The sequence below is a fragment of the Rhizoctonia solani genome, chromosome 2 (assembly GCF_016906535.1).
Source record: "Rhizoctonia solani chromosome 2, complete sequence".
Lineage (NCBI taxonomy): Eukaryota > Fungi > Basidiomycota > Agaricomycetes > Cantharellales > Ceratobasidiaceae > Rhizoctonia > Rhizoctonia solani.
The window spans coordinates 18,322-35,510 of record NC_057371.1 but is presented as its reverse complement, the minus strand read 5'-3'; the positions used below and the strand labels follow the sequence as shown (position 1 = coordinate 35,510).

Below are 17,189 nucleotides of genomic sequence, written 5' to 3'. Positions count from 1 at the left end.
CTAGCACAGCCTCCGCCGTGCGGGCCAAGTCTGTCCCGTCCTGACAGAACAATTTAGGACAACAAATTTAGAAGAAATCCTTACAGAAACGTACCCATTGGCTGCCTTTCTGTAACAATTTTAGAATGTCCCAGACGTTCTAAAAGTCAGTTTAGAAATGAGGCCCAGTCCAGATGCAGATCACACCGTGGAACTTGGTGTGGAATGCGCTTGGACGCAGATTTGGATATTGGAGGGGGGGTTTTAAACATCTAAAATCTTTTTTAGAGAGGGGGGGTATCTCCCCCTTTATTTTGTAAAGCACGTATCAAGCTTTAGAATGGAACAAGATTAAGTTGATAAGATAAGGCCCTGAAGATTTGTAACCAAATTGGTAGTTTGGCGCTTTGCAGTGACTGCATATATTCCAACAGTAATTACAATATATTAGAGACAGGGGGTAGGGGTGGTGCAAACAAAAAGCAGCCTCCTCTGTGCTCAGTCCTCTGCGCTCTCCCACCTGTACAAACTTGCTCCCCACTCACCGCTTCAATATGCCTGCTGAGAACGCATGATCCAACCCCAGGCCCTTGCAGAAAGGCAAGGGCCACGCCAATGCGCCTCTTGAGCCCAAGTGTCCTCTTCATAGTCAAAGCATTTAAGGGAGTTCATTGTACCAAGTTATTCAATTATATCCTTGAGCTGTTATACAGCCCTTTGTATACTTTTGTAGCTTCATATATGACGTATGATAACATATGCCCACATACACTGGATAATTGGGGCGGACTTGGTACAGGAGTAAAATTAAATTCAATTAAAAATTTACTTTTAGAACGCAATTTCTATTTGCATGGGCCATGGCTTACAGAAAGGCATTTTGGACAGGTCTACTTGTTGGACCAAGCTTGCACAGCCTCCTGTGTGCGGGCCAATTCCAAGCCATCCCAGCAGACCATTTTAGGAGACCAATTATTTCTAAAATCCTTACAAAAAGACACCCATTCTATGTCTTTCTAAAGGGGGCCCTATGGCTTGTTATACAATATAATATTATTAAGCACTTGCCAGTGAATTGCTATACAGATTTTCAAATCGTTACTTTTTTGCGTCAACAGAGTGATTACTAGCTGAGAGTTTTGATGCTTTCAGACGGAACACCTTCCTCTGTGAGCTTCCACCTCCTGTGACTACTGAGTGCCCAGATGTAGTAGGTGCTGTGGAGCTAGACCCAGGCTGTAATTGCAACAGCTGCTCCAGTGTAGCAGTAGCTGCTCTTGGCTGCGCACTTCCAGATGGCCTGGGAACAATTGGTGCTTGTCTTGAAGAGCTACCACTGGCAGCTGGATCTGTACGTGTTGGCATGCTGCTTGGTGGATCCATGGACGGTGCTGTGCGCTTCTTGGCTGGCACCAATATTGGCCCTTGAACAGATAACGTGTGTCAACCTTGGCAGAAAATGTGTTTAAATGAATCCATACCTGTTGCAGATAAAGGCTGACTTGGCTGTGTTGTTGCCGCAGCCACCCATGACGGGTCAGAAGAAGAGTGACCAAGTCTTGCCTTTTTTGCATGGAACTTAGTCTTTTGTTGACTACTGGCCACCATTGTCCGGCCACCAATGGCATTTGGTGTAGTGGTAGGTACACCCTGGGATACTTCACAACGTTAATATTCTCTTTGCACTCCGCAATCAATATCCAAGAAGAACTTACTCAACAACTCATCAGTCTGTTCTGTGCTTCCTGTTGATAACGTTGGAAGAGGTTGCATGCTCTGTGTTGTAGGGACTACTGTCAGAATACGTTGCTCCTGATCAGCAATGGTCAAACTTTATCTAGGCTGGAGCAACGTACAATTGCTTGAGGGAGCACCAGAAACCTGCGATCCCAGTGCCTTGGCTAGGGCTAGCTTTTGAACAGCATTTGCATCTTGAGAGTATTGTTCATTTTGGCTTTTTCTCTTGCGTGGCCCAGCTTTGGAAGTGGATGGTTTTGTACCCTTTGTTGAAGGGACTGCAGGGATCTCCTCCAAGTCAAGCTCATCGTGATCATTGGAGTGTGGCTGAGCAATTTCCAAGTACACAGTTTGCAAGGTTCTTTGCGAGCTCAGGAAATGGTTAGAGAGCTGTGCCTTACTATCTGCGTAAACATTCAGGGCCAGATCAATTCCCTCTGGCGCCATGATGTTGTATACAGCTACATCTCGCAGCTGCCCAGGGCGATCAACGCAACCCATGATTTGGTCAAGCTCAAGCCCAGACCAAACACTGCTCTGCAGATGGGAAAATTTGTTAGACAAACTGAGTGATGCAAACATTGAGCCATACATACTACGATGATCACAACTGAGGCTTCCACCAAGTTGAGACCAGCTGAGCCTACATTGCTGATGATCATGATTCGGCATGATGGGTCGTTGGCAAACTTCTCAACAGACCGTTGACGCTTGGTGGTAGCCATAGAGCCGTTGTACGTCACATAGTCTTTTTCTTTGAGAGTGAGCATCTGATATAATTTTCAGTCATCAAACGTGAAGCTACAAATAACTTGCAAGAAATAAGAGCACTGACCTTTGCAATGAGTGCTTGGTGCTGCTGAAATTCCACGTATATGAGAAACTTCCGCGGCTTCTTGCTGGGCAAAGGTTCTTGCACAAGCCTTGCTTTATCTAGCGTACCATCCTCAAGCAATGCAACGGGCTTGGGGTTGCCAATCCAGAACCACTCAATCAATCCCATGACACATTGCATCCTTGTGGACATCTTCTGGGGCAGATTCTCCACTGTCCAGTCATCGGTGACTTTGTTTGTCAAGGTACCACGATCAAGCTCCTGAGCCTGCTCTTCCAGCCGTAGCGCTCCCAGCTTAGCCAGCATGCCAGCAAACTTCTGTTCTATCAGGAAGTTCTGATTTGAGATTTGTAAGTGTTGGTGTAATCAGCTTATATGGGAAAGCAAATTTGACTCACATGCCACCTGACATTCTTGCAATCGCTCCGTTCCACCTCCCCCTGTGCCTGAGACCCATTCCATGCATTCTCATCTACATCCTCATCCTCATTGTCACCCACATTGTCCTGCGCTTGCTTTCTTTTTTGTCTCTTGGCAGCCTTAGCCTTTTGCGCCAGTTTTGTTCTGTTATAAATCATCAACAAAGTCAGTTGTTGTGTGATAGAATACGGAGACAGGAGATTATATCTGAGAGAAAGGCAAAAAAGGGTGAGACATACTTTTTGCTCTTCTGCTGTGTGTGCTCTTGATTGATGACCCGTTGCATTTCCTTCTCTTCTTCATTCATGGGTGCCCAAGCAATGAACTTCTGTACAAACGGGAGATCCAAGATTCGTCTGCCCAAATAGTCTAAGGACTCATTTGTGCAACGAATCATGATGGGGAGAAGAAGCAAGCGCAACATGTTTAGTGGCTGCTTTGAGACATGAATCATATGGAGGATGCTCCGCTGGTCCTCAGCCTGGTACTTGCTTTCCAGTTCTTCCTTGATCTTAGCAGCGCGGGGGTCGTACAAGGGAATTTTGCCAAGTAAAAGTGCCGCTTGAAGCTCCCTTTCTACTGTGGCTTGAATTACCGCTGTGCTTGTAAGCCTCCAACTTTCATTACCAGTTGACAGCATTTCCTGCATCTTGTTCCAGACCTGAACTCCTTGCTCACCAAGCAATGGCTGGTAGCGCAGGTTCCGTCCAAGAGCAAGCAGGCACTAGTACGCACAGGCGTAATGTAATGTCAATGATGCGCTGGTGTATAACATAGTCAAATGACTTACTTTGAGCGATGTAAACAATGGTGTGGCGGTTGCTCCAATCACCAAGGACGAGGACTGAGTAATGAGCTGAACCCCTCGTTGAGTGTGACTGCTGTTTCGGAGATTGTGTATCTCGTCCACAGCTGCCACCCGAAAGCGCATTCCAAAGAGTGAGCCTGCATTGCTGATCCCTGCCTTGAAAGCAGGTGTCTCGCCCTTAGCTTCGTACTCCCTTGCATCTTTACCCTTGAATGCAGGAGGGAGCTGTAAGCACCGTTTTGCTTCCTTTGCAATAGCCTGATAAGGTCACCGGATTTATTTAATAGTTCTACCAGCATAGTCAATGAATGTACACTTACCGATAGGTCTGCAATGATAACCACTCGCCCTGCATGCTCCAAGTCTCGTCCAGCTGCAGCGCGGTATGGACCTGTTGGGTCACTGCAGAAGCTCTCAAGGGTGCCGCTCTCAACTGAGTACCGGACAGGAACAAAACTACCAAGCTGGGTAAACTTCTTCCATTGCTCCATCCATTGATTGCCAAGTGTCCGCGGAGTAATGACAATTGATGGCAAATTTGGTATGGTCTTTTGGCCTGCAAAGTATGGCGAGCTTTGCTCTACAGGTCACAGAGTCAGAGTCAACCAAACAGCACATCAGCCACACAAACGCCACTCACCTTGGATAAACATGGGTGTTGCAAGACGCTCTTTGGCTGGCAGTTCCTGTTGCTTATAGTAATGTTGGATCATGCTAATGACCCCAATGATTTGCACCGTCTTTCCAAGTCCAACATTGTCGCACAGTAAAGTTGGTTGGGCGCAATCGCCCACTCTCTGTGTGAAAGCGCCTTCCAAGATTCTGAGAGTGCCTACACTTGATGCCAAAACGGCACCGCACGAGTTTTGGCCAGTGGAGCCATGTCTTTGGCGCTTTCACCAGTGCCAGGCTCTGCAAACGGGAACTGATCCACACCTGGCAGTCCTAGCTGGGCCCACAAAGCCTCCGTGGACAAGGACTTGAGATGCGATACCCCAATATCCTTGCACCCATCCACCAAACTGTGGAGACCAGAGACACCAACTGTAGGGATAGGAAGCTCGGACTCGTCAAGACAGCCAACTCCATAGCAGTACTCCTCAACATAGTAAGCATAGGCAGCCTGCATTTCTTCTTCGCTTGGACCATCTTGAGTTGACTTGCTTTTAGATTTTGACGCCGCTGGTTCAAGAGTTCCTATAAGCAAATAACTTAAACACAGGCTGGTTGGTACTCACTCAGATCATCCTCAAGACTTCCAAACCCAAGACTCGACCATAACTGCTTCAGCGTACGTTCCCTGGACAGGAAGTGAAGCTCATCAACCTCCTTTGTCCCTATTGCTATCTTCCGCCAATCAGTCAAAGCCCTTGTTGCGTCACGCAATGCCTTGGGGGATCTGAGCCTTTGAGCATCTATTATAACAATCCATTAGCTTGGCGTTTTTCGTGAAGCTTGGCTTGCTTACCTTCCAGTTTGCTGTCGACCTTTTGCATTCTAGCACATGATGTGGTTACCTTACGCTTTAAGCTCCGCGCAAGGTTCTCATACTTGCGCTGTGCAAAGCAACGAATTGTAGGGATCAGCTCTGGGACAACAGTCCCACGACTGCTGACCCCTGCATCGCCAAATAGGGCTCGAGCCAAAGCTGCTTGCACATCTCGTTCTTCTAGCCTTGCATGGGTGTCAGCTATAGGCACCTGATGCTCAAGCACACGTTTGGTAGCTGGACGTTCCTGCGTGTATGATTGTGGTCAAATACTGAGACGTACTTGGTCATGTAAAACTCACCCTGTTTAAGCTTCTGTCATCCTTCCAGAGATCGGCAGGAGTAGCCCCAATCTTTCCCAAAGTCTCCTCCACTTGATTCATGACGCCGCCCTTCCTGTTGATTGCAGCCAATACCAGGTTGCGATACGCAGCATACCCATAAGGGTCCGGGCCACCTTTCTCGCCTCGAGTAGTGGACTTGATTGTCTCGCGGATTGGTATCTTCCTCACATAATCCGCCTTCCAGGTATCCCAGAAATATTGCAGGAAGCGTTCTGCAGCCTGACGCTCATGGAGCCCAAGTGCCTTCGGCGATTTTCGGTGATTGAGGCAATTGAAGACTCGGGCATGGTGAGGCCCAGTTCCTTGCTTGAATCCAACTGCGGGTCACTGTCGCCAACTACATCAATCTCAGCATCGTAATAGTCCTCACTACCCTTTAGAGGAAACAGCCCAAAAAGCTCCCTCCACACGTTGCTTGTCCAGGGAGGGCAGGTTAACGGGTGTGACTCGTTCATAGCAGCAGCTTCGAACAGGTAGAGAACAGAGTGGGCAACGGGAGTCAAAGGCATGGTGAGGATCTAAGTGTGATGAAAAGGATAAATGTGAGATAGTGGTGATAGACTGCTAAGTAGCTCAAGTAGTAGCTGGGACTGCAAAGATCACGTTTGGGGGTATTGCTACCTGCGAGCATTGGTTCTTTTGTATCATGGCCTCCAGGATTACAATCACATGTCTCATGGCGATCATAAGAAAGTGCTACCTTGTCTCAGACTTTGTCTGCTGGATCCTCAAAGCTCGCTGTCATGCCAAGCCAATCAATACCGTTAAAGGAAGCAGTTTTCAGCTAAGGCATTACCCATATTAGGCATCTCAGCCGTATTCAATCTTTGGCTGTCCGTATCTACATTTGATTCTCTCAAGTGGGAACCCCCACAGCCAAAATTAACTGATGACAGTCAGATTGCAGATTGTTTGAGCTAAGATAAATGCGGGGGTAAATTAAGTTTCAGTGCAAGGCTTGGATCATCTTGGAACGATTCCCCGTGCCTTGGAATCTTGTATAAAATATGTTCTTTTCTTTTGAAGGCTTGATGAACAACAACCGTGGATGTTCGCTCAATTGTCGGTTTCAAGAATTCATTTTGTTTTTAATCAATTCTATCATGTGGCGGAATAAGGTTTGTCACCTTATTAAGATCCAATGTTTCCTTTCTAACTTCGTTACTCACCTTTCCAGAATTAGAGAAATGCTGCTCACGTCATGCTGGACGCTTGCACGCAAATACTTTATCAGCAGTGCTTGCAGAAAAAAGTGCAATATTGGGTTCAATAGTTCCATTGTTGAAAGGCTTGCGTCAAGACCTAAGGTACTGGTCTTAAGGGTTGTGGCGCACCGCTGGTGCCAACATTTGACAGGCACATTCTAGAACAGGCACTATGGCAGCTCAAATTAAACAGTCTCTTTTGTTGAGTTCCGCAGTCCGGTAGTGAAACACAGCCTATTGAGTACGGAAACGCAAGACAGACACACCCAACCCTGGTAAATGATATCCATGCGCAGACCATTATGAGCAATCACACAACCTTGACGCAACATGTGATCAGCAGTGCGGGGACATGCAATCAATACTGATCTTGGTTTGACATGAGATTCGCCATGTATTTCATGGCGACAAGTGATACGGTATCATGGCTTAATCAATCAGGATTTCGCATGGCTGACTGCTCTTATGTCTGTACCTGAGGCCGTGGATATGACAATCAGTCTTGGTAAATTCCTTTTGACCAATAACGTTATTTGTGCGGTTGTTCATCTGATTTTGGTTTGATTGATTATAAGTACTCTGAAGCTCACAGAAGACCATCTAACTAACGGGTTTTACCTTGAAGCCAACTTCTCTCCTCTTGATCTTTGTACCTTCTGCTTTTCTCAACCATGTCTTCGCGCTATTCATCTCCAAACTATACCGAGGACGAGGCAACCTTTGAAACTGATAAAAGGGAGCAGATCGACAAGAACTTACCCGAGATCAAGCTGGTGACGCTTAGGGAGTGGCTGGCCATTTGGCTTCGCTTGGACCGTGAGTCAACGCCTGAGCTCCGAGATGCGTTTGGCTTGTGTAGCCATTTCTATGATCCAGAGTCAAGGAGGCTGCGACGCGCTCAAATTACCTTCAACGATTGCCGCCCGCTGAATAACCAAACTGTCCATCAACTTGCGGATGTTGACTCAATGATTGGCGTTGTTCCAAGAATCATGCCTTTGATTCCTGTACCCACTCTCAAGACTGTCAAGTATTACATGATGAGAAGCAAATCGTATACTCTTACCTCTGACCTCCATATTGGGCCAGTCAAAGTATTGATGGATGACCGTACTTTAGTAAGCAATCCCCACATACACTCATTATCATTAGCATACCACTCACCATGTTTTGCTTTGATTTAGGACATGCATATACACAAAGTGCCCAACATTCGATTCTTGGATTTGGGAGATAATGGAATGTTCCGCTTGCACTTCCCGCTTTTGGGATCAACCGGTAACAACATGTACCTGGGTGACTCCCAAATGGCTCAGCTCTACGACTTGGCGTTTCATCCAGCAGCTCTTCAAACCCTCCCGGAGGATTTAGTACGAGAATGGCCTGGCACCTATGAGGACGAGAAGTTCAGAAGTCAAAGCCACAAGTCCAAGCGAAAAGAGTATCAAAACCAGCAAGGCGAGAGTCAAGACATGCGTGGAGGCGTGGCGCAGCAAACTGGTCGAGACATTCATGTCGAGTATATTCAGGATTGGTTGGATTGCGCCAGAGCCATGATCCAGGAGACTGAGAAGCTGCGCTGGGCCAGGTACTTTTTCTTGTCCTACAAGCTCAGAGGAGTGAAGAATCGGGAGTGCAGCGTTCATCCCCCTCCAGAGGTCCCCCCCGTGACTGTGCTTAATGAGCCTACGGGTGATGATGAAGGTATGCATGAATAGCTATCAGAGTCCCATTTTCTCACTAACAAAGCTTACATGGTCTCCAGATGTTGAAATTGAGGTTGATCAAGAAAGCCCAAGGGTGAAAGCTGTCGAAGGTATACTCAGCCATTTCAATACCACTCTATTTGAGCCTGGTATGTGGTTCATCGACATTGCCACCCGGATCACCATCTCGCCAAATCCGGACGATCCATCGGAGTGTACCTTTGCGGATGCGGATATGCACTCCCTTCTATTTCAACACTATACCGGCTTAGCATTTGAAAGCTGTGAAGAGCTCGTTAGCGGTCAAGGAAATCATTACCAGAAGGACGAAGTTGCCCACTTGAACGCTCTTGCCGGCGGTCGCTTGACCATCCCCCGTAGGCTAGCAGGAGACACCGGTATCACTTATGCGCAAATCTACACCACCGACAAAAGCAATACCTACAACATTGCGCTAGCTCAGAACGCACAGCGAACCAGCGCCATCCGAATGCTTGAGTCATGGGATCAAGAGCTCAGCACGCATATCAACGGGTTGATGTCTAGCTTTGAGAACTCGGCTTGCAACCATGGTGTAGCCTTACGTATTGAGACTCGTGTAGAGTATGAGAGCTATCCCACCTGTCATTTGAGAATACCGGATGAGCTGCTCCGGAGGTGTGTCTATGTTTTAGACCGTGATGTGTTCTGGTAAGCACGTATTCTGCTCATCCCTGTGGAAGTAATACTCATCTGTTGGCAGGCACTGGAAACGTTGCCGGCTTGCGTCCATGAAAAGCGTTATGTGCCAATGGATGGACGCTCGGCGTACGTTTACCCTCAACCGGCTTGCCGTGGCTGGGACATTGCTCATCATCATGGAATACATGATGAATGCACTGGTGAACCGTCCAGCCTCTGGGGGGACTTGGGACCAGGTTCATGATGCAGCCTGCGTTAAAGAAATGAGGGGGAACGAATTGGTTCCCACGCGCAAGCTGGGCGCCCTGTTTCTCCCCAAGATTCATTTTGAGAAAAACAAACAGCCGCGTGTTTCTAGGCAGCGAGTCCTCGACCAGGCAACCATTCTCTACTTACTTGGGCCTCAAGGTCAATTGTTGAGCAGTATCATGGCTTTCAACAAGATTGTGGGAGTGAATCTCCGAAAGCGACCGCGCGATGAAGACCCTCGCCCTTGGGAAAGCGGCGCGCAGAATTCAAGCGCGGCTCCAATATCAAACAAGCAGAGACTAGTTACGATCCGGAGTACCCATGACACAGCGAACCCGCTTGCTGGTCCCGATTATGCTCAAGATCAGGATACGTACTCATCAGAAGAAGAAGAAGCAGAGCAAGAGAGCGCTTCACCGTTCAAGAATATGCTTTGGGACATTATCAGCAATTATCCAATCCAGATCATGAACAAGGCTCCTAACCGCTCACAAGCGCGTGAGTCTTGGTGCCACTTGGCAGCGACGAGCTTGCTGGAGTAACGCATGACTTCTTCACCAGCATGGAGAATCTCACAAGAGCGTTTGAATCGTACTACTTGTTTCCTGCTGATCTCAGCAAGTGGGATGCCACCGTGGCTCATCTCTTTCCGCTCATTCAAGGCAGCACCGGGAACCTTGAAAGGCGACAAGGTGTTTCGAATTTGGGAGTGGTGGTAGAGTTTTGCACCATGCAGCTAGCCCTTCCTGAGTCAAGTCGAGCGCAGATGGTTCAAGACGCTAGACGATATGTCTCAGCACACTGGGCTTGGTTACCCATAGGCACGGCAAGAACCACTTGTGGTCAACCGGGGTCAGCAACGTGCCTAAATCTGCGCAACAAGTAGGACCATTGAAAGGAGGGCCTTGGATGATTCGCAACCCTAGGTTAATTCGCGCTGGTGATCACTAATGTAATACCCTCATATTGGTGGTAGTGCGTGGAAGCCTTTTTGTTCTTCATGATAACAGGCCCAGCTGACTCGTAGCCCAGACCTGTAGCTAAAGTGTCATGATTACACTTGATACACCAGCCTTTGATTGATATGATCTTCGACTTCTTGAACTCAGTCATTGCTTGTTCAAAATACCCTACTCCGTTTGAAACAATATTATTTATCTTCGAACCAGGATTAAGACTTTGAGTTGTAGACGCTTTATGATATTTAGTTTACACTTGGGTTGGTTTTGTATTAGTTTAGTAACTCATCAAGTGAGCCAGTACCACAGGGGATGGTGTATGACTTACGCAAAATGACAGGCTAAAACCCTATTGTAATGGGCAATGCTTTATTGTATCAATCCTTCATGCATTGGGTTCACTACTGGTGGTTTTATCAACTCTGTAAACTTCTGCCATTTACGTGTGAGAGATTCGTTGAGCATTTCTTTTACAAGACCCCAGATTCTAAGCAGCAACATAGGGGATTTCATGATATCCCAATCAGAAAGCGATAGCATCAGCATATGAGAAATTATGAACGTACCATAAACAGCAAATTTATGTATTCATATCCAACCTTTTATGACTCTGGAAGGTTATGCAGCAACACGCAATTGGAAGGACAAGGGCTATAATGGGAGGAGCCCCTAGTATTGCCCGTATGTTTGTCAATAGTACATTTATGTGGCTCATCTCCAACATAGAAAGCGATGTTTTATTTCTCAATAAACAATCGGACATTTGGAGAAAGCCATCATTCTCTTGTAGCTTGCATAAAGCACTTACTGATAAAACAAAGCCTCAAAACAACAAGTTGGGTACATGCAAATGCTCTATTGTCTTTTATACCGACTCATAAGGTCTTGCGCTGGACAATGTAGACCTCCAAATATATCTCAGAATATTCATTTATAGTTTTTATTGACTAATACAGATAACTCTCATCCATTTTTGACTCCGATCATGACCCCTGAGACACACTCCTGTCCTGGTCACTTACCCAACAGGTCTAAAGCGCTTATTGGTCGCAGCACAGTATCTTCCATTGTTGACCACGGCAGAAGGATAATGATGGCTAACCAACCAACAGTTGACGCCCCAATACCACCAATATGTATTGGGAAAAGCTCCCTGATGAAAGATTCTGAGGAGGGAAGTGGGTTACACGTCTGAGAAAATTACTCACGACCAACAATTAGTTTCTGACGGTCCCGCTATTCCAGGTGGCTCTTAGCCTTAGCACGTACTCCGCATTTTTCAGTCATTGTACTTATCACTTGGGTTAACCGAATTTGTCGCCAGGAGCTTTCCCAAGGCTGGATTCACAAAAATGAAGCAAGTTGACTTGGACATTGTGGAATGGACTCCAAGGCTTAAAGCAGGCTGGTCATTTCAAAACGGGCAACTGCTCATTTACTTACTATGATGACATGTATATACTGCCCAATCTATGATATCATATTTATAGCCTACCATATGTTTGATAAATTTCAGCTACGTGGGTTGCTTTTTTCCGCAACAGGATGTAATATATATATTCATATAGGACCGTTTTATATGAAAACAAGTCCTCAAAATTCACAAAAAAAAAACAGAATATACAAAAGAATAGCTCCTTACTGCCTTCCCGTCGTATTGTCCATATCGAACTCACATGTATCTGGGACTGACTGTGCATCAAGCGAGGAGCCGGCAGGGGGAATAGGTGCTGAAACTGAAGTGACAGTCGCAGGCACAGAGGCGTTCGTAGACGCAGGGGGAGGGGTTGGGGGTGGTGTGCCGGCTGGCACAGAAGCTGAAGACACAGCGGTCAAGGGAGGCTCAAGAGAAGGGGCGCGGGACCGGCGGGAGATGCAGGAAGAATGGGAGATGGCGGGGCAGGCGCAGGCGCCGGTGCAGGAGCTGGAGCCGAAGCAGGACCAGGACCAGGACCAGGACCAGGACCAGGAGCCAGACCAGGAGCAGGGGAAGGAGCCGGAGCAGGCGCCGGTGCAGGAGCTGGAGCTGAAGCAGGAGCAGGAGCCGGAGCCGGAGCCGGAGCCGGAGCAGGAGAAGGAGCAGGAGCCGGAGCAGGAGCAGGAGCAGGAGCGGGAGCGGGAGCGGGAGCAGGAGCAGGAGCCGGAGCAGGAGCCGGAGCAGGAGCCGGAGCAGGAGCCGGAGCAGGAGCAGGAGCAGGAGCCGGAGCAGGAGTAGGAGCAGGAGCAGGAGAAGGAGCAGGAGCCGGGGCTGGAGGAGGGGTTGGGGCTGGGGCGGGAGTCGGAGTTGGAGCCGGAGCCGGAGGGGGAGCCAGAGCCGGAGGAGAAGCTGGATCCTGGGAAGGCGCAGGCGGAGACGTACAAGCCGGCGCGGCAACAAAGAAGGCACGGGAGCAAGGGGAAGTGTGGGAGCAGGAGTGAGGGTAGACCCCAAAGTTTCTGGAGGCGCAGTGACTGGGGAAGGCGCCGGATCGGAGGGAGTCACAGGAGAAAGAGCGAGCTCGGGCCCCGGAGTAGGTGTACGCGCAAATTGCGCGGGGGCAGGCAATGCTTTACGTGAAGGAGAAGCTTTCAATCCGTTAGTTTATAGTTCTCAACGCTTTGCCAAATTCGACTTACCTGCTTCCGGGTCAGGAGTTTTCTTGGAGGAAGTAGCTTTGCCAGGCGGACTTGACATGGCAACTTTTATTAAAATGTCAGTGCCGAATAATTTAAAATTGTTGCATATGCTAAGATAGAAACAAATAACTTACCGTCTTCGCCTTCGTCTTCCCCTTCAGCATCCACCTCAGCGTCCGGCTCGTCAACCTCCATGGCCACAACTTGGCCCTCCTTCTCCCCCCTCTCCCGTCCTTTATCCTCGTCTTCCTCGTCTTCCTTGTCTTCCTCGTTCTCTGTGTCTTCCGCTTCCTCCTCGTCCTCGTCCTCTTTCTCATCCCCCTCTTCTTGTCCTTCTTCCTCCTCATCACTGTCCTCCTCATCCTCACTTACCTCCTTCCCTTTCTCCCTTCCCTGCGCTTCCACCTTGGCTCCCTCTGCCTCGTCATCCCGGGGATCGGACCTTGGTAGGCTCTCCGCAAACCGAACCGACGATCTACGCGGTCGCAACTTGCTGCGATCGAAGATTACATCATCATCATCAGTTTGATCACCTTTTCCAGGGCTGTACTCGACATCCTGGCTGACTGCCCTCTTCTTAGACGGGGAAGGCGTGGCCTGCTTTCCTCCCTTCTTGCGCTTCCGGGATGTTTGCTTATCTTGGTTTATTTTCCGTTTCGCACCTGCCTTTGCGTCCCGGATCGATTTGGTAAACCACTCCCAAGTACTCTTCCCGCCCCTGACCTTCCACCACTCGGGCTGTGGGCCGGCTCGGTCCACCTCGCGGAGTGTCGGGTCCTCCTGGCTCAGAGGCGGCGGCAGATTCGTCCAGCTTTGAATCACTTCAGCCCACCTGACCTCATCATAGATTGCATCCGGCTCCATCAGCGCATAGCTATATCCGGCCTTTGACTCCAGCCACAGAATCTCCTCGAAGCTGTCCGACCATAAGTTCTATCCAGTTGACAAATTAGCACAATGACTTACCCAGATCGCCAGTGAGGGCTTGATTCCTTCACCATCCCCACAATGTCTTTTATACACATGAATACCAGATGTTTGTCCGAGTAATCTTCGCCCATAAACCCCGCCCAGACAAAGAACTTGAACTGGCCCACAAGCGCTGTCACGTACCCGTAGGCCTGTACGTCTTCCCACCATTCAGGAGTCGAGTCTTGGTACCGGGGATAGACCAACTTGTTATGCTTCACGAAAACAAAACCATCCAATGCACGGACAATCACCTCTATAGTGAGGTAAGAATCAACAGACCAAATGCAAGAACGTGTTGAGAGTCAGAACATTATAAATGAATTATTTAACGCGAGAAAGTCACGTACCATTTTGACTTTTCTTTGACCGCGGGGCTTCAGGGTCCAGAGTCACTGTTTCCGCCGTCAGTGAGCTCCCGCGATACACCTCCTGAATAAGTGTGGGAATTCCAGTAGACATGTTAAAGTATGCGTGAACGAGGTAGGGAGGAAAATGTGAAAACACACGTGTCACAACATCCCAGTCACATGATCAGCGCGGTCACGTGAAGTGCCCTTATCAATGATCATGGGTCAACCTGGTAAACCGATGGTGAATCCTGCATTCCCCACTCGCGCCAATCAGGTGGTTATCCCGGTTAACTGGTAGTATTTCGCCGCCACCTGCCACATTTGTGGTTATTAACCGGACTGTGGTGCAGGCCGCTACAAGTTGGAGCGAGCGCTATTTGGCAAAAGCTATTTGGTGAATTTTGCGTTGGCACTCTATTATATATGCAATGGCTAATGTAAATATTCAGGTGAAATCAATTATATGCGCATTATACAATCTAGTGTCGTTGTGGCTTGTTTATTAAGTCAACCCATCTCACATGTCATGCATCATATTTTGTACACTCGGTTTTTCATCATATGTACTAATGCATCCTTCCACCCCATATTCAAGTACTATATACAAGCGTACCGCACCAAACAGAACTCTTAGCCAGCGCATAAAGCGCCATAAGGGAAATTAACAAAGCGTCTGATGCAGAGGCCCAGATGGCAATAGGCTGATAGTATAGTACACCCCTTCTCCCAGATGTTTGGTCTACAATTCATATTATAGAAAAGCTTATGGATTATTTAATCTATATACAAGGTGCCCAAAAGGCTACCCGGTTCAAACATACAACTGGGCCACTACCATTTTCTCTGAGGCTGTGCTCCCCGGTCAGGTGCTGGAACCACGCTCTGCTCATGGTATTGCCCGTGAGGCTTTCCAGTTTGACCGTTTAGTCTTTATTGCCAATGTTCATCAATTGCTAGGAGCAGCCTGCTCTGGCACCAATGACCTTTGCTTCGACACTCTCTTATAGGCCACAACTGAAGCCTTTTAATAGAGACAACATAGACGCTGGGTCAATGGTAGTTTGATTAGCATCTAGTTGTTAGCAAGCTGAGATTGGTTCCAGGTACAGGCTATCAAGGTCGGCTACTTAATACAAATAGGAGACAAGGTACTAGAAGCAATATAATCAATGGATAACTAATAGAGTTGCTTTTGCGTGCTGAGACAATGTGTATTCAAGTCCACATAGCTCAGGCTTACAGGGCACAGATTATAAGCCGAGGAAACAAGAACGGAAGCCAGCATATCCTAAGCTTGCTAATGCAATTATCCCATTTGGTTTGGTTCGGTTGGTTTGGTCGGTTGGTTCGTCTGGTTGGTTGGTTTGGTCATACACATATGGGGTCTTGTGGAAGATAGCAAGCAGAGAGCTTAAATGCGATACTTAGCAGAGGTTAAGCTACGCTAGGGACCACCCAACTATAATCTACTCTTAGTGGTGTACCAAGCGCAAGGTACTATTACAGGCGTCTGCTTCTTATCTCTCATCAAAATATGAAGTTGCTATTTGTAGCTTCATGTAACCCCAACCTTCGATTCACAGGGTTGCAGTTTTTGGTGGCGTGACTAATAGCTTTGATGGGAGTAGTTTATTTCACTTGCAACAAGTTGGGAATGAGCACTGCATATATTTTACCCTATACTGCATATCAGCGTAGATACATAAGTTCAAGAGCGCCCACGGTGACAGGTACGCATCAACCATCCTCCACCAATTCAAGCCCTTGCCCGACCGGTTAGCTTACGTTTACGTCCCTTGCTACCTGAGGACGTGTTTGGGTCGGTGCTTGTGACTTCATCGTATGGTTCCTTGCGTTTGGCCTTGATTCCCCCATCAAAGGCCAAGTTCCATGGTCGCAGCTGGCGAAGATTGTGCGCTGGCTGTCCCGGTTGGCCGGAGCTCCCGTGAGCGCTGGAGCAGCCCAAATCGATTGTGTTGGCACCTGCCTCAACGCTGAGACGTTCAGTCATCTGTCGAAGCTCTTCTTCCCATGTCAACACACACTGCTCCTCTCCTGGACGCAGTAGTCCTGGCCAAAGTCCCGAACTTTGTGCTGGCCACCAGTCGGGGCGATAGTCATCTTGCAATAGTGGGCCTATTGAAGGTGCTCCAAAAAATGCCAAGGCGGTGTTCCAAAACTTGGTGTAGGACTTATGAGGAAACCCCATTGCATACTCCCCCACGCTAGTAGTCATCCAGATGCATTGAGCTCTGTTAATAACCAATGAGATCCAAACATTTGTTTCAACTCATAAACGTTGACTTACCCGCCTCGGAACCTTGTGTCATGGCGTACTTCCAATTTGAGCACATTATCAATATGTGCCCAAACCCAGTCGAATCGGCCTTTGTTGTCGTACCATAGCCCCTGAGCATAAATTCCTTCCTGCCCGAGTAAGCTCGAGACTGCTCCCGTGACTTTCAAGCCTTGAAAGCGTTGTTCTTGCAGCAGTGGCTCAATGGAAGCTGGTGCACCATCAATCGTAAAGTCAAAAGCGCTGATAATTCTTGCACGATCTAGGAGTGAGATACATTATGAACGTAATTGCATGAATGTACAATGAACTCACTCTTTGACGCCAGGTGACCAACAGCCCGTTCCGGATCCAACAACTCGCCTTCCGACGCAGGAGATTGTCGGCAGTTTGATTTTCTCCAGTTACTTTGCTGATCGCGAACAAAAGATGTCATAATGCGTGGTGGTGAGTTTTACGAACAAACAAAGAACGCGTCACACGAGGCGTAATACATATATCACGTGACCATGTTGTCCAAAAAGGCCTTGCGTTTTTTTTTGG

General features: G+C 48.0%; 4 protein-coding genes across 4 annotated transcripts; 1 reads left to right on the top strand and 3 right to left on the bottom strand.

Annotated features, from left to right (window-relative positions):
• Window positions 1-1,077: 1,077 nt before the first annotated feature.
• Window positions 1,078-6,121, bottom strand: RhiXN_04629 (SNF2 family amino-terminal protein; the record flags this gene model as incomplete). The annotated part of the gene is made up of 16 exons (XM_043324446.1): window positions 1,078-1,403; window positions 1,461-1,637; window positions 1,695-1,772; window positions 1,836-2,253; window positions 2,313-2,486; window positions 2,552-2,887; window positions 2,950-3,115; window positions 3,211-3,695; window positions 3,762-4,037; window positions 4,100-4,359; window positions 4,420-4,576; window positions 4,636-4,961; window positions 5,018-5,194; window positions 5,248-5,515; window positions 5,571-5,789; window positions 5,837-6,121. 16 exons carry the CDS (start codon window positions 6,119-6,121, stop codon window positions 1,078-1,080), a joined length of 4,128 nt encoding a protein of 1,375 aa, XP_043176865.1.
• Window positions 6,122-7,488: 1,367 nt separating this feature from the next.
• On the top strand, window positions 7,489-9,995 carry RhiXN_04628 (DEAD (Asp-Glu-Ala-Asp) box polypeptide 58; the record flags this gene model as incomplete). The annotated part of the gene is made up of 4 exons (XM_043324445.1): window positions 7,489-7,935; window positions 8,002-8,521; window positions 8,583-9,213; window positions 9,266-9,995. 4 exons carry the CDS (start codon window positions 7,489-7,491, stop codon window positions 9,993-9,995), a joined length of 2,328 nt encoding a protein of 775 aa, XP_043176864.1.
• Window positions 9,996-12,050: 2,055 nt separating this feature from the next.
• RhiXN_04627 (uncharacterized protein) lies at window positions 12,051-14,459 on the bottom strand (the record flags this gene model as incomplete). Its single annotated transcript, XM_043324444.1, has 7 exons — window positions 12,051-12,229; window positions 12,277-12,745; window positions 12,799-12,977; window positions 13,029-13,091; window positions 13,163-13,944; window positions 13,995-14,253; window positions 14,348-14,459. 7 exons carry the CDS (start codon window positions 14,457-14,459, stop codon window positions 12,051-12,053), a joined length of 2,043 nt encoding a protein of 680 aa, XP_043176863.1.
• A 1,647-nt stretch (window positions 14,460-16,106) lies between these two features.
• Window positions 16,107-17,082, bottom strand: RhiXN_04626 (uncharacterized protein; the record flags this gene model as incomplete). The annotated part of the gene is made up of 3 exons (XM_043324443.1): window positions 16,107-16,602; window positions 16,659-16,908; window positions 16,962-17,082. The coding sequence occupies 3 exons, from the start codon at window positions 17,080-17,082 to the stop codon at window positions 16,107-16,109; spliced, it is 867 nt and encodes a 288-aa protein (XP_043176862.1).
• Window positions 17,083-17,189: the final 107 nt, after the last annotated feature.